At 38.5% G+C, this 13,638-nt stretch overlaps 1 protein-coding gene across 1 annotated transcript; it reads left to right on the top strand.

Annotated features, from left to right (window-relative positions):
* Window positions 1-895: 895 nt before the first annotated feature.
* LOC113545965 (vitamin D3 hydroxylase-associated protein) lies at window positions 896-13,149 on the top strand. The gene is made up of 15 exons (XM_034311190.2): window positions 896-1,161; window positions 1,875-1,988; window positions 3,184-3,324; window positions 4,953-5,086; window positions 5,398-5,604; window positions 6,632-6,672; window positions 6,793-6,917; window positions 6,997-7,122; window positions 8,428-8,525; window positions 8,624-8,723; window positions 9,681-9,724; window positions 10,072-10,111; window positions 10,225-10,333; window positions 11,531-11,676; window positions 12,183-13,149. The coding sequence occupies exons 1-15, from the start codon at window positions 985-987 to the stop codon at window positions 12,318-12,320; spliced, it is 1,740 nt and encodes a 579-aa protein (XP_034167081.2). The 5' UTR covers window positions 896-984; the 3' UTR covers window positions 12,321-13,149.
* Window positions 13,150-13,638: the final 489 nt, after the last annotated feature.

Genomic DNA, 13,638 nt, shown 5'->3' with positions numbered 1-13,638 from the left:
TAACAGAAATCTGTGCATTTTGGATATAAATTTTAAATCTATAAATTTATCCCAGTAATATGATTTGAAGCCGGTTAAATTTAAAAAGTTGTAGGGGAACTGGGTCTGTTTATTGTCAGTCTAATAAAATAATCAGTCTTATTATAAATATTCTACATATGTATGTTACATAGGTATGGAGATATCCTACCTATGTACTGTATATCCTCTTTCATAATGTAGAAATTAAAATGATAAACTTTTATATAAATCAGTAAAATGGAATTTATTGAAATACAGAAATGGTGAAGCACCAATCAACTGCTTAACTAAGGACTACTAATATATTAACTTTTAAAAGCGACAGATCAAAAAGAAAAGACTGTGTGCGGGTGAGAGAGAATGAGTGGTGTGTATGAGGGCTGATTTATACACTATATGGCCAAAGGTATGTGGACGCCTGACCATCACACCCGTATGTGCTTCTAACCCAAACTGTTGCTTCAAAGTTCTAAGCACACAATTGTATAGAATGACTTTGTATGCTGTAGCTTTACAATTTCCCTTCACTGGGACTAAGAAGCCCAAACCCTTGAGCACGTGAAGACATGGTGTGTGAAGGTTGGAGTGGAAGATCTCGAGTGTCCTGCACAGAGCCCTGACCTCAAACTCACTGAACACCTTTGGGATGAACTGGAACACCGACTGCACCCCAGACCTCCTCACCAAACATCAGGTGATGTTCGGGTTACAGCATTTGTATTCAGTTACACTGGAAGAATAATGGCATTGCATGTAACTATATAAAAAAAAATTAACGGTCAGTTCTCAACTTTCACCAAACAGAGCCGAATCTACTGAATACCTGGCAACCAATGTGACTCTCTGGCTCACGCGGGGTCAGAGTGAACAGTGCGAGGGCGGCTTAGTGTGGGGGTGTGTGTGTGTGTGTGTGTGGATAATACTGAGTGTAGCAGGAGCAGGTTGGAGCAGAAGAGTCGAGACATGGATGGTGAGTGGAAGCGTGTAGTAGTGCCGCTGCTCTGTGCTGCTGGTGTGAGTGTTTTCCTGCTGAAATGGACAGAACAGCAGAAGGTGAAGAGGAAACTCCAGAGAGCCAGAGAGAAAAGAGAGAAGGAGCTCGGACAGGCAGAGAAAGCCGTGAGCTGCTTTAAGACTCAGGTATGCACACACACACACACACACACACACACACCAGTTTCACCTGTTTCACCTGTCCACTACAAATACCATTAAAAACCATCAGCTAACCAATAAAACCATTACCATTACTGGTCCTTAATGGTATGACATAACATGCTACTAACAGAAAGCAACAAATTACCAGTAGAGACCCATAGAGACCATTAGAGTTTCCATTAAAACCAATGCAATTCCCATTATAACCATCAAAACCATTACAAGTGCTATGAGGATTTCTGTTGTTGTTTTTGTTTTCAGCAGGGATGCACCTGGTACAGGTTTAGTGTGTGTGTGTGTGTGTGTGTGTGTGTTGAGCGCACTCTGTGTTTATCTTCGCTGCTGTGACATCCACATTTTTCCTCGACAATCACTGCTGTTTTTGTTTCCTTTTCTGTCTTTCTCTCCACCAGTTTGTGTTTCTGTCCATTTTTGTCTATGCAAATATCTATCTATCTATCTATCTATCTATCTGTATGCAGTGGATCTAAAAAGTCTGGACACCCCTGTTGAAATGGTCTTTAATGTGATGTAGCTACCAACAGAATTCCAGTGAAATGTTTTAAGGAGAAAAAAAAAATCGTCACAATAACCCGGTTGTATAAATGTCCACTTCTACAAATGCATGTGTCTTTGTCTGCTTGTCTGTCTCTCTGATTGTGTAACATTTCGGTTGAATAGTCTTGTGTTTGCAGAATGCTGGTGTTGATTTGAGCTCCATCGTGACTCTCCCACTGGCTGAGCTGAGTAAGCGGATCAGAGGAGGATCTCTGCAGCCTGACGCTGTACTCCACGCCTACATGGAGAAGGTTCAGTGCACTCTCATATCTCACTCCTGCTCATTTACACATTGACACAGTGATCACACACTCACACACGCCCCCTGCCCTCACCTGTGTACAGTTACATATCCACTTTCTCTGCCATCCATTAACTCAGTAAACACAAGTCTTTATCTTTAGATACGATGACTGGGTTATACAACTGTTTCTATCACTGTTTACTTTATAAACCATGCAACTGTCTACTGTTTAACACTGTTAATATAAAATCTACTGTATTATATTAACAGTTTTTGCTCTCTAGGACTCTAGGATGGCTGCGGCATCATCAAATTTGAGTTTCGGACTATTTTTTGAGAGTGTATAAGTAGGTGTGAAAACTAATATCCCGAAATTTTGCTCATGTAATAAATTGCTTAACAAACACCCAGTGGCAGCAGGTGGTTTTTAAAATAAGGGAAGCACAGGTATCTGTTATTGAAGTATATATCTGTGCGTTTTGGTCAGACCTCCTGTTTAATTCTCAGTCTCTCCTCATATGTAAGAGCATCAAAATACTTTTCCAAAATCAGCCTGACAAAATTAGTAGTGTCTTCCATCTAGGATGCTAATTAGCTGGCTCACTTTCACTGAAGAAGGTAGTAACAGCTAGACTTCTAGACCTGTAATGAAACAAAAACCAAATGAAATAATCAGCCTTACAACTTACAATTACTGTACTGCAATTTATTTACCATATTTGCCAGTTACAGTGATAAAATAACAAGCTGTTCTAGACAGTTTAAAACTGTTATGAATTCGGTTAGCGACCGCTACTGCAGCTCTGTGCGCTCTGTGAGTGCATATGACAGATAAGTTTAAGTATGAGATGTCAGTCATGTTTTTTTTATACCGTTTTAGTGTTTGGCATTGAAGGTTCCATCACTCTGAGAAGTCTCCCACTCATCACGTGGAGGAGTTTTGTACTCAGGCTTGACAATCGCAAAGGATCTATGCAAATCCCACACACCCATTGACTCCCATTGAAGCTGTGCATTTTGGCAGGACCTACAATGATGTATTAAAAGCCTGCTGTCTAATGAGCATTAATATATGCTCCCATTAAAAACAGTGTACTTGAATCTGCCATAGGAGCCCATAGAGTGAGATATTTGATTTGCAAGCCCGGGCTTCACATGTAGTCTTAAAGTGCTCTATACTGAGCCTGTCCTTTATTCTACAGGCTTTGGAGGTGAACAAGAAACTGAACTGTGCTACTGCTGTCCTCACAGAGAGTCTGAAACAACTTGAAAACATCGAGTCACACAAAGACGGCCTTCTCTACGGCATTCCCTTCAGCATCAAGGACAATGTGGATTATGAGGTACTGATGTAGGGAATGATATCAAACTACCATTCCTGATAATATTCAGTGTGGATTGGGAATTTTGTATCCAGTATATTGGATTAGAAGTAAAACAGTGACTATAAGAATGCAGAATATTTCTGTTTGTGATATTATAGAGGCATAAAATTGACAGTATATGAGCTTTTAAATGCAGACACAAATCTTCAAATGCAATTCAAAAACATGATCAGCTATAACCATCTATCATTCCTAACATGTTGTTATCGGTCCCAACATGCTGTCGTGTAATAATGCGTGTAATAATGTTGCAGTAATGTCGTCCAGACATACCAAGACGCAGGTAGTAATTGGGTATCTGATGGTGGGAAGAACAGAACGAGTCGGGTGTCATCAGCATAACTATAACAGGAGAAACCGTGTGAAGAGATTGCATTACCAAGAGAAAAGTTATAGATGGAAAAGAGAAGAGACCTGATCACTGAACCCTGAAGGACACCAGGAGACAGTTTACCGAGCAGATACGTCCCCTCAAGCGAAGCAAACTATGACCTTGCTTAGCCAATTATTCTAAGGCTGGTGAGGATGCTGTAAAGATGTGGTTGGATGCACATGTAGGTTTTATTTGGGTATTCCTGTAAGGCATACTGTTTTCTAGCCCATCTTCCCATAATCGAGAACATTACAGACCAAGACACACAACATTTATAACTTTGCAAAGGCAAACAGACCATACATACATGCATACACAACCAATGATCAAAATAAGCTAGTGACACGTGGAAGTGAACATTAGCATTGTGATGAATTCCCATAATGCACTGGTGTGTCCTGCTTTAACACTGCGTCAATTCGCTTTACATTTTAACATCAGAGTTTTTGATGTTTAATTTTCAATCCTTTGTGCTGGAATAACAAAACCAGAGAGGGGTTTATTTCTCTTACACTATCTGATACAAGATGACTCAACTGTAGAGTCAAGATATAATTAAAAAGAGCAGGAAATAGTAGTTAGCAGTTGACCTCAGCGATGATAAATGGTGAATGTAAATGCAAGTTTGTAATTATATTAATTTCTATCATTTATGCACAGAAAACAAACAAGCTTTGGGATCACTGTCCTGCATTTTTTTCCAGTGTTTCCTGAAATTTGGCCTTTGCATGTGCAATTTGCTGTATGTATTGCACAGCAGACATTTTAAGTCTACCAGCTTTCAGTCTCTGTCTCATCACTGGAGATAAAAGTCACTCGCTGCAATTAAACATAAGCCACATTGCCATCAAGGTTTTGGAAACACTGGTGTTCTTCATACTTGAGAGAATACAGAGACACTAGATCAAAACATGAAGGAAGAAAAAGGTCAAAACCAGAAAGACAATCAGGACGTAATGCTCAGATCTATTACTGTAAAAGATAATAATAATAATAATAATAATAATAATAATTGTGGTGGATCAAATAACTTCACAATACATACAGTTAGACAGAAGAACCGACACACAACTACATATTTTCAATAAATGTGTGTATTTCAAGTGCAACATTATTACAATAATCCTACAGGAGAAATTAAATGTGTGAGTGATTCTTCTTTATCTCTTTCCTAAAACAAATGAAAGAAGATTTTGTGTGAATGTGTCTCAAGGGCTACGACTCTTCCTGTGGCGTGTTGACTAAGCTGGATGATCCTGCCGTTAAGGACAGTGTGGTGGTCTCAGTACTGAAGAAGCAGGGTGCAATCCCCTTCATCAAAACCAACATCCCACAGGGTCTCCTCAAGTAAGAAACACTCTACAAAACACACTGTCACACACTCTGCATGTGTGGTTAGTGAAAGCAGGATGCAAGTGTGAAACCTCAATTCACTGTTGTGTACAATCCTTATTTCTTACATCAGTACAAGCACAGTTAAATGATCAAACAACTCATGACATCCACTTCATTAACCCATAAATGTTTATTCAGTGTTTATGCATGTCTCTCTTATAAGGCTCTTATGAATATCACCTTCATATAAAGTATTAGCAAAACCAATTCTGATGCTTTACTGAGCTAGTATTGTGTGTGTTTTTTTTTTTAATGGATTGTAGCTATGAATGTAGTAACCCCATATACGGGAGGACGGTGAACCCCTGCAACCTCGAGAAGACGTGCGGCGGCTCTTCAGGAGGCGAGGGGGCTCTGATTGCTGGAGGAGGATCTATTCTGGGTCTGGGAACCGACCTCGGAGGAAGCATCCGCATCCCAGCAGCCTTCTGTGGCATCTGCGGCTTAAAACCCACAAACAAAAGGATAAGGTGTTTTATATTTCTTGCATAAGAACAGGAATAAAATTTCAACTTTTGAAAATACACTATAAATGGCAGAATGTGGACACCTGACCAGTCACACCCATATGTGCTTGTTGAATATCCTATTCCAGATTTGCTGTTATAATAACCTCCATTCTTCTGGGAAGGCTTTGCACTAGATTTTGGAGCGTGGCAGTGGGGATTTGTGTTCATTCATCCACAAGAGAATTAGTGAGGTCAAGTATTGATGTTGGGGGAGGAGGTCTGGCGTGTATTCGGTGTTCCAGTTCATCCCAGTGGTGTTCAGTGGGGTTGAAATCAGGGCTCTGTGCAGGACACTTGAGTTCTTCCACTCCAACCTTCACACACCATGTCTTCATGGTGCACAGGGGTATTGTCATGCTGGAACAGGTTTGGGCTTCTTAGTTCCACTGATGGGAAATTGTACTGCTAAAGCATACAAAGACATTCAACACAATTGTGTGCTTTAAACTTTGCAGCAACAGTTTGGGGAAGCACAACATATGGGTGTAATGTTCAGGTGTCCACAAACTTTTGGCCATACTGCATGTAAGAAAATGTAATAAGTAGGAATGTGATAATAATTGGTTGTACAGCATGGCATAATATTTGCAGTATTGTTATTATATGTACAGTAACTATTAATTAGCAGTTATATTGACAAGTAGTAAGAGAGGTAACACTTTCTGTAAATGCATTTATAATGTGTTATATAGCATTAATAATACCTGATAGCACATACTTATGATTACATGCATTATGTATTATGTTATAATACATTATAAAGACCTTTGCTCATGCTTGACCTTATTAAGTTCTTTGCTTATGCTCATAAACTGTTATGCATTTTTACTCTAACAATTATACAGGGCATTATAAGGTAATATGTATGCTATATAACATGCCGTAAATACATTATGGATACAGGATTTATAGGAAGTGTTCCTGTAATTAATAACACTATTTTGTTATTGCAATGTAAACAGTTTTTTTGACATCTTTTTTCATGCAGCATGCTTGGACTCTCTTCGTGTGTAAAAGGTGTGAAGACAGGTAAAGCACTGCATCAGTAAATGATCACACATGTTCCTGTGGATTTGGAGATTACTGTAGTAGCTGGCAAATATTGCCATTACATTACATTGTCTTTGGAATCAATGTGTTTGTTTCTAGCCCTGTCTTCCATTGGTCCTATGGCCCGTGATGTGGAGAGTCTGGCTCTGTGTATGAGAGCTTTACTCTGCACAGACATGTTCACATTGGACCCTACGGTTCCTCCGATACCATTCAACCAAGAGGTACTGACCACAGTCTGCTTCAATACAGCAGAGTAGTGTGTCAAATCTCAGTGGCACTCAATCACATTTTTTTGAACAGGTGTACGAAAGCTCTGAGCCCCTGAGGATCGGATACTATGAGAATGACGGGTATCTTCAGCCGTCTCCAAGCATGAGCAGAGCCCTACGAGAGACCAAAGAGCTCCTGGAAAAAGCAGGACACACGGTATCAGTGCTCGAGAATGGCTAGTTCTGTAAACCCTAGATAACTTCTAGGGGAGGTGTTTAACATGAGACATATGACATATGATCAACATGTAATGGGACTTGTGCAGGGACTGTTTAATAATATGTCCCTCTTTGGTAAAGTGTCTAAGTGAAGTGATATCAGACAGATTTGTTGAGGAGTCTAATGGCCTGTGGAAAGTAGCTGTTCATGAATCTGGTAGACTTGGCCCAGATGCTCTGTAGCCTTCTTCAAGATGGGAGAAATGTATATATCTGGGAATCCTTCCTGATGCTGCAAGCCTTTGTTATACAGCGCTTGGTGTAGATGTTCTCAATGGCAACGTGAAGAGAAACGTGACCCAGTAATGGACTGCTCAGACTTCATCACCTGCTGCAGTGCTTTTCTGTCTGAGAGAGAGAGAACAGTTTTACTGCTCGCCGTTTCTACTGCTTCACCACCAATGTGTAGAGGGTTATGAGGTATTTGGGCCTTTTTTGAAGTCAACAGTCATCCCTTTAGCTTTCTTGCACCTAGCTTTCTAGGTGCGTCATTTCTCTTTGTAGGCCATCTTTGGCCTACAAAGGATTAAATATTCCTCATAGAATAGCATGTAATGGTAGGGGTTGAATGTCTGGGCCGCAGTGATGACTTCCATCACAGAGTGGGCAAGTCTTTGCGTAGCTCACCCATGACATTGTAAAGCACAAGATGGATCAGGTTCACTCATGTGCTCATTGGGGACCTTCAAATTTGGTTGTAGATCTGTTGCTCTGTTGCTCTGTTGTAGCCTGCGGGCCTGTGAGGGGCACCAGAGCATTGGCTTGGTCCTTGGTGTTCTAGTAGGATGGCTTGGAAGTCTGTTTTACTCTGTTGGGTTTACATTTCTGAAAACAAATTATACTCTTCGAAAAAAGTTCTCAATGATTCTCAATGAATTCCTAAAGAGCATCTACTTGGAACCATTTCTGAAAAGGAAACCCCAGTGAATTGGAAGCCATTTGGGATTCTGCCAAACTAGGTGATTCTTCATTGACAAAGAGCTGCAAACTTAGCTAAAGAAAACATCACTGTGGTTATATATGTACAGTGGCTTGCATAAGTATTAACCACTGTTAAACTTTTTCCATATTCTGTAGTTGTACAAATGTCAGATGATCTCAATGTTCCTGGAAGAACCCAGAGTTTGTTACCTAAACAGCATCATGATGAGCAAAGAGATATCAAAAGAAGTCTGGGACAAAGTTCTGGAAAGTGTGTGTGTGTGTGTGTGAGTGTGTATATCTTCCTTTTTCTACTCTGCAGCTAATTCCATTCAACCCTCCTCACGTATTCACTGCCTTCCATGAGTTTGTTGTGAGGGGAAACATTGCGGATGGAGCAGGCACATTTTTAAAACACTTGTGAGTCGAATCTCATTTTTTTCATTAGTGTTTCATAGTTTCCCTGTTGCGGAAATGTGGCGTCTGTTGGCTTCAAGATTCCTGGGTTGTGTTTTCAGTAAGGAAGGCCCTGTCGATCCGTGTATGCAGCATCAGGCCTCAAGCTGGGCTCTTCCCAAGTTTATGAAGAAGATGATCTCTGTGCTCCTTAGACCTATTGTGAGTTCAATCACATTTATGCAGTTTAAGGCACTTTAGCTGAAAATGGATAGCAGGACATATAGTGAGTTACATTAGCCAATTTACAGAGCCATTGATAAGACCTGAAATAAACCACCAAGCTGATTTATTAACAATGCAATGCAAACCGATTAGTAAATAACACTGCAGATACTAAAATAAACCTGAATGCCACTTTAGGAACAGAGAAAGAATTTTCAAGATAAAATACACCCTGAAGGGCAGGTATTAAATTTGTTAAAGCCTCTTTACCCTTAAAAAACAACTGGGATACATAAAAAAAAAAAGCTTTATATCTAAACATTATGAGATTTATTTTTAAATATTAGGAGATGAAACTTTCTCATTATTACATTATTATTACAGTAAATGTTTTTATTTGTGTTTTAAATACTAATTCAGTTAAAGCAATTTTTATTATTAATTTATATTATAATACCTTTTCTATAATAATTCTTATTTTTATAATCTTTAATTTTTTTAAATATATATATATATATATATATATATATATATTTATATATATATTTATATTTATATATATAAATATATATATATATATATATATATATAATGTATTATTTATTTTTAACTTCTAAAAGTGTTAATATTCATTTTTAGATTGATTTTTAAGTTGATTTTGTTTCCACAATTCAGGCCTCTAGCATACATTCTTCATAGTTTTCTTTCTTTCTTTTTTTCTTTTGCATGCTCTATATTGAATAATGAGTTTTTTGTTGTCATGTCTGTATTATTGGCATATTAGGTAATTAGGTTATTGCAAGCTTTGAACATTTCCTAAATAAATCAACAAGTGTGTACCAGTAATTGTGTAACTCTCGCTAAAATAATTCAGCGCGATAAAGACTTAGACATAGTTATTTAAAGTTTCCTTAGATTGTGCCTGTAGTAAACGTGTTTTTTTTTTCTTCTCAGTATCCACGCATGGCTGCATTTATACACGCCACTTGTGGAGTCGAGTAAGACTGAAATCCCACCTGAACTGCAAACACATGAAACTATACTGTCATCCTAATCACTTTTAACATATACTTCTGCCTCTGACTGCTCTAGTGACTTCTGCAACTAAAGCACAGCTTTTTTTTTGTGGAAATTATGGAACACGTCATGCTGTGTTTGAGGCTCCATATCAATATTTAGCATTAAAACTTTCAGAGTGCGAATGTAGTAAATCAACAACAACCCAGAATCGAGTGTTTTCTCGAACTACACTAGACACTACAACCTCAAACACACAAAAATGTATAATCTTTCCATGTTATGTGGACTCATTACAGTTCCTGTGTGTGTGTTCTGTGCTCTGTAGCTCTCCTGCAGATCTGTGGAACCAGCACAAAGAGGCTGGGGTTTGTGTGTGAATTTATTTGCCTTTTATTAAAGATTGATATTGATGTTGGGACATTTCTAAACTATTATTAACATCATAGAAAACATTATATTTTGTTGCACATGTTTGTAGGATTATGTCCATGAGATGTTGGCTGAGTGGAGTAAGCTGGAGCTTGATGTGCTGCTCTGCCCCATGCTGGGACCAGCCTACAGCTTCAACTACAGCGGAAAACTCTTCAGTAATGTACCAGTTTTGAACATTATACACTATATATTGCATTATAGACTATACATTGCAAAACGTGCAGCAGGAAGTCAGCACTATAAGAGTGTCACTGTAAGTTTTCAGTGCCTCCTTGCACTGCACTCCTTTTATAGCAAATAAGCTTATTTTTCAGTAAGGATAGATGACATGGTGAGTAGTTCTACCTCATTCCTTGTTTTCTTTCTTTTTACCAGTAAAAGGAATGAGAATTAACAAGAGTGGCTGCACCATGTTCGAGATAATCAAGATCTACACCTAGTACTGTCAAAAGGGAGACCAGCTGTAGTTTTATCTCATTTTATCCATATTTTAATAACACACATTGGTTACATGAGCGCACATTGAAAAGCCAAGACCACAGTTTATCACGATGTATAATAAAATCTTCTTGTAAACGTTATAAACAGAAAAGATGACCAAGTTAATCTGATCTTGCCAAGCTTCACCAGCAAAACTCACGACCCTAAATCTACTTGTGTCAATTCTACACCCTTTTCTAGCACTAGCACTAGTCAGACATTGTTTACATTGCCATGGTGATGCTATTGTCAATCATTCTGCCATCTGACACACCTCCCTAATTCTGATCAGGCATAAAATAGGAGTTTTTTTTTTTTAGTGTATTGTAGCAGGGGTGCAAAAATGATGCAAAAATATAGCTACAGATAATTTACTTAATTAACAAATCATTAGCTTAAATTACAAAAGAGACACAAATATTAGTTAAGTTGCTATTTATATGGGAAAAAAACCTTATCAATTTAGTGGCATTATATAATAACTGATTACATATTATTACCTAAAACTTAATAACTGGTTACATAAGTTATTAAGAATATAAACTATTAAATATCAGTTATCATTGACTCAGTAACTCATTGCCAAATATTAACCTGAATCTGTTAATAACTAGTAAAACTAGTAAGGATTATTAAATAGGTTTCTAATACATCAGTTATGGGTACATCTGTCCTCATTATAATATTAAGCCACGCCCACCCTGAATATAATTAGAGCGAACAATACATCATTATCATAGTAAGATCATCACATCATGGGTTTAGCTCCTGAATCTTATAAGATTAAGCTCCTGAAGTTGTAGCCTCTACAAATACGTATCATTCTTTGTGATTAGGTGTGCGTGTGTGTGTGTGTGTGTGTGTGTGTGCAGGCGCTCTGAGTTACGTCGCTCTGTACAACGTTCTCAACTTCCCTGTTGGAGTCGTTCCTGTCACTGAGGTCACGGCCGAGGATGAAGATCAGCTCAAACACTACACAGGAGACTTTGGAGATGTTTGGGACAAGCTCTTTGTCAAGGTGAACATGACACGGAATTTATTTGTAACCGCTAACTCAGAGCGACTGCGTCGTATTGCTGAATTGCATTCTGGGACTTTGAGTCCATCGTTTGCAAGAATGTCTCCATTACTCCTACGCTGGATTTCTCATTAATATGATGTTGAACATTGCTGAAAATGGTGAGTGAGAAAAGAAGCTCTATTAAACTCCTTCGTAACAGTGCTAGCGAAAAACAGTGTCCCCTTATGACATCGGCGTGGCACACAACTGCTTACTTCTCCCTGGAATAAAATAGAAAGTAGAGCCAACAAATTAGCACCAGAATCTGTAAACTCTTCACAAATATTTCAATCAAAACATATTTAATGTGTTTCAGGCTGGAGTTTACCTTTAAATAAGAAAATAAGTGTCAGAGGAGATGTGGCTCATAGCAGACACACACTAACAACATGTACTGTACTGTAAATGGTGATATGTGTGTGTGTGTGTATGTGTGTGTGTGTGTGTGTGTGTGTGTGTTACAGGCCATACGAGGCGGTGTGGGTCTGCCGATAGCAGTGCAGTGTGTGGCTCTGCCCTGGCAGGAAGAGATGTGTTTACGTCTTATGAGAGAAGTGGAAGAGCTCTGTGCCAAGAACAAACGCTCCAACACACACCACTAAACACACACTGACACTCACACACATGCATGTGGTCCCTGTGAATGAGCAGTTACTATAGAAACGATAACGCATTAGAACAAGTGCATTAATATAAACCTGTGATTTACGTTAAAGTCAGAACTACTGTCAGAGCTGCTGCTGTCGGATCAGATTTGAGAAATCAATAGCGATACTTGTTCTACCAACAACAAGTCGTATGAAGGTCCTAAACATTTTATTTTCTAATCACAAAGTTTATACAGTTATATCTTTGATGATGATGTAAGTCAGTACTTGAGTTCGATTGAGCTTGATTAGCTCATGAAGGTGTTTTTTGCACTTGTACTGGTAGCTAAAGAGGCGTGTCTCTGCAGAGTGGAGCGAGCTGTGAGTGGGCGGGGCACTTCGAAGCGGAGTACTGCTGCCGATTGGTCAGTTTTGGTGCCAGAGGATGTGTCTGGACATTTGCTTGGTTAATATTTATCATCGTTAAATATCCCACTTGCACGTCTTCAGTATGCAGAAATACAAACCTGATTAGTCCTTTCAAAACCGATTTTAACAAGCTGCTTAAACCAGGTACTTTTCTGGCGTTAATTGATGATGAAAATCATGAAAATGGCACAAGCTTATGCTAACATTATCACCTAAGCTACTTGACAGCTTTTAGCCGTGAACATTTACATTTATTGGTATCTTTATAAAACAGGAAACATGCATCAAACACCTTTGCAAAACTAGAAACCACGTTGGAATGATTTTTCTATTTGTCGTCAGTCATGACACACACTGATCAACCCTCACCTGATTGTCAAAACACAACACAATAAAGAACTAAGTGTCTAATAAAGCCTGTTTTAGATGCTTACAATGAAAGAGAATAAAATCAGGTTGTGTATGTTGAGATGTATATGAAGACATTATAAACTGCAGTGCAGTAATTGTGAATGTGCCAGGACGTTTTAACAGGTAATGCGTTATTTATTTATTTATTTATTTATAAATTACAGTGCAATTAGCTTAGAACTAGGAAACGTAAAACCACCTCTGAGTCTGTAGATAATCCTACAGAAATATATACACACACAGAGAGTACATACACTCACCAAAGGCACCGAAGATCTCTGCTACTTCCACACTTTATTTATTTTTCTTCGTAATGTCTCTATATAGGTTGTAGATGACAAGATATATGACAGGAGTAGATGAAACCATGGTTATAAGTTTTTATTCCATTTTTGTGAGTCAGGCAGTAAAGATGTGAATGGGAACTGAGGAACTGTCAGACCACACTTGCCATAAGTTTGATCCGAGGAATCAACTGAGCCAGTCGTTTGGA

Source organism: Pangasianodon hypophthalmus, chromosome 2 (genome assembly GCF_027358585.1).
Source record: "Pangasianodon hypophthalmus isolate fPanHyp1 chromosome 2, fPanHyp1.pri, whole genome shotgun sequence".
Taxonomy (NCBI): domain Eukaryota; kingdom Metazoa; phylum Chordata; class Actinopteri; order Siluriformes; family Pangasiidae; genus Pangasianodon; species Pangasianodon hypophthalmus.
The sequence above is the reverse complement of the archived record's forward strand: the minus strand, read 5'-3'. Positions and strand labels throughout refer to the sequence as shown.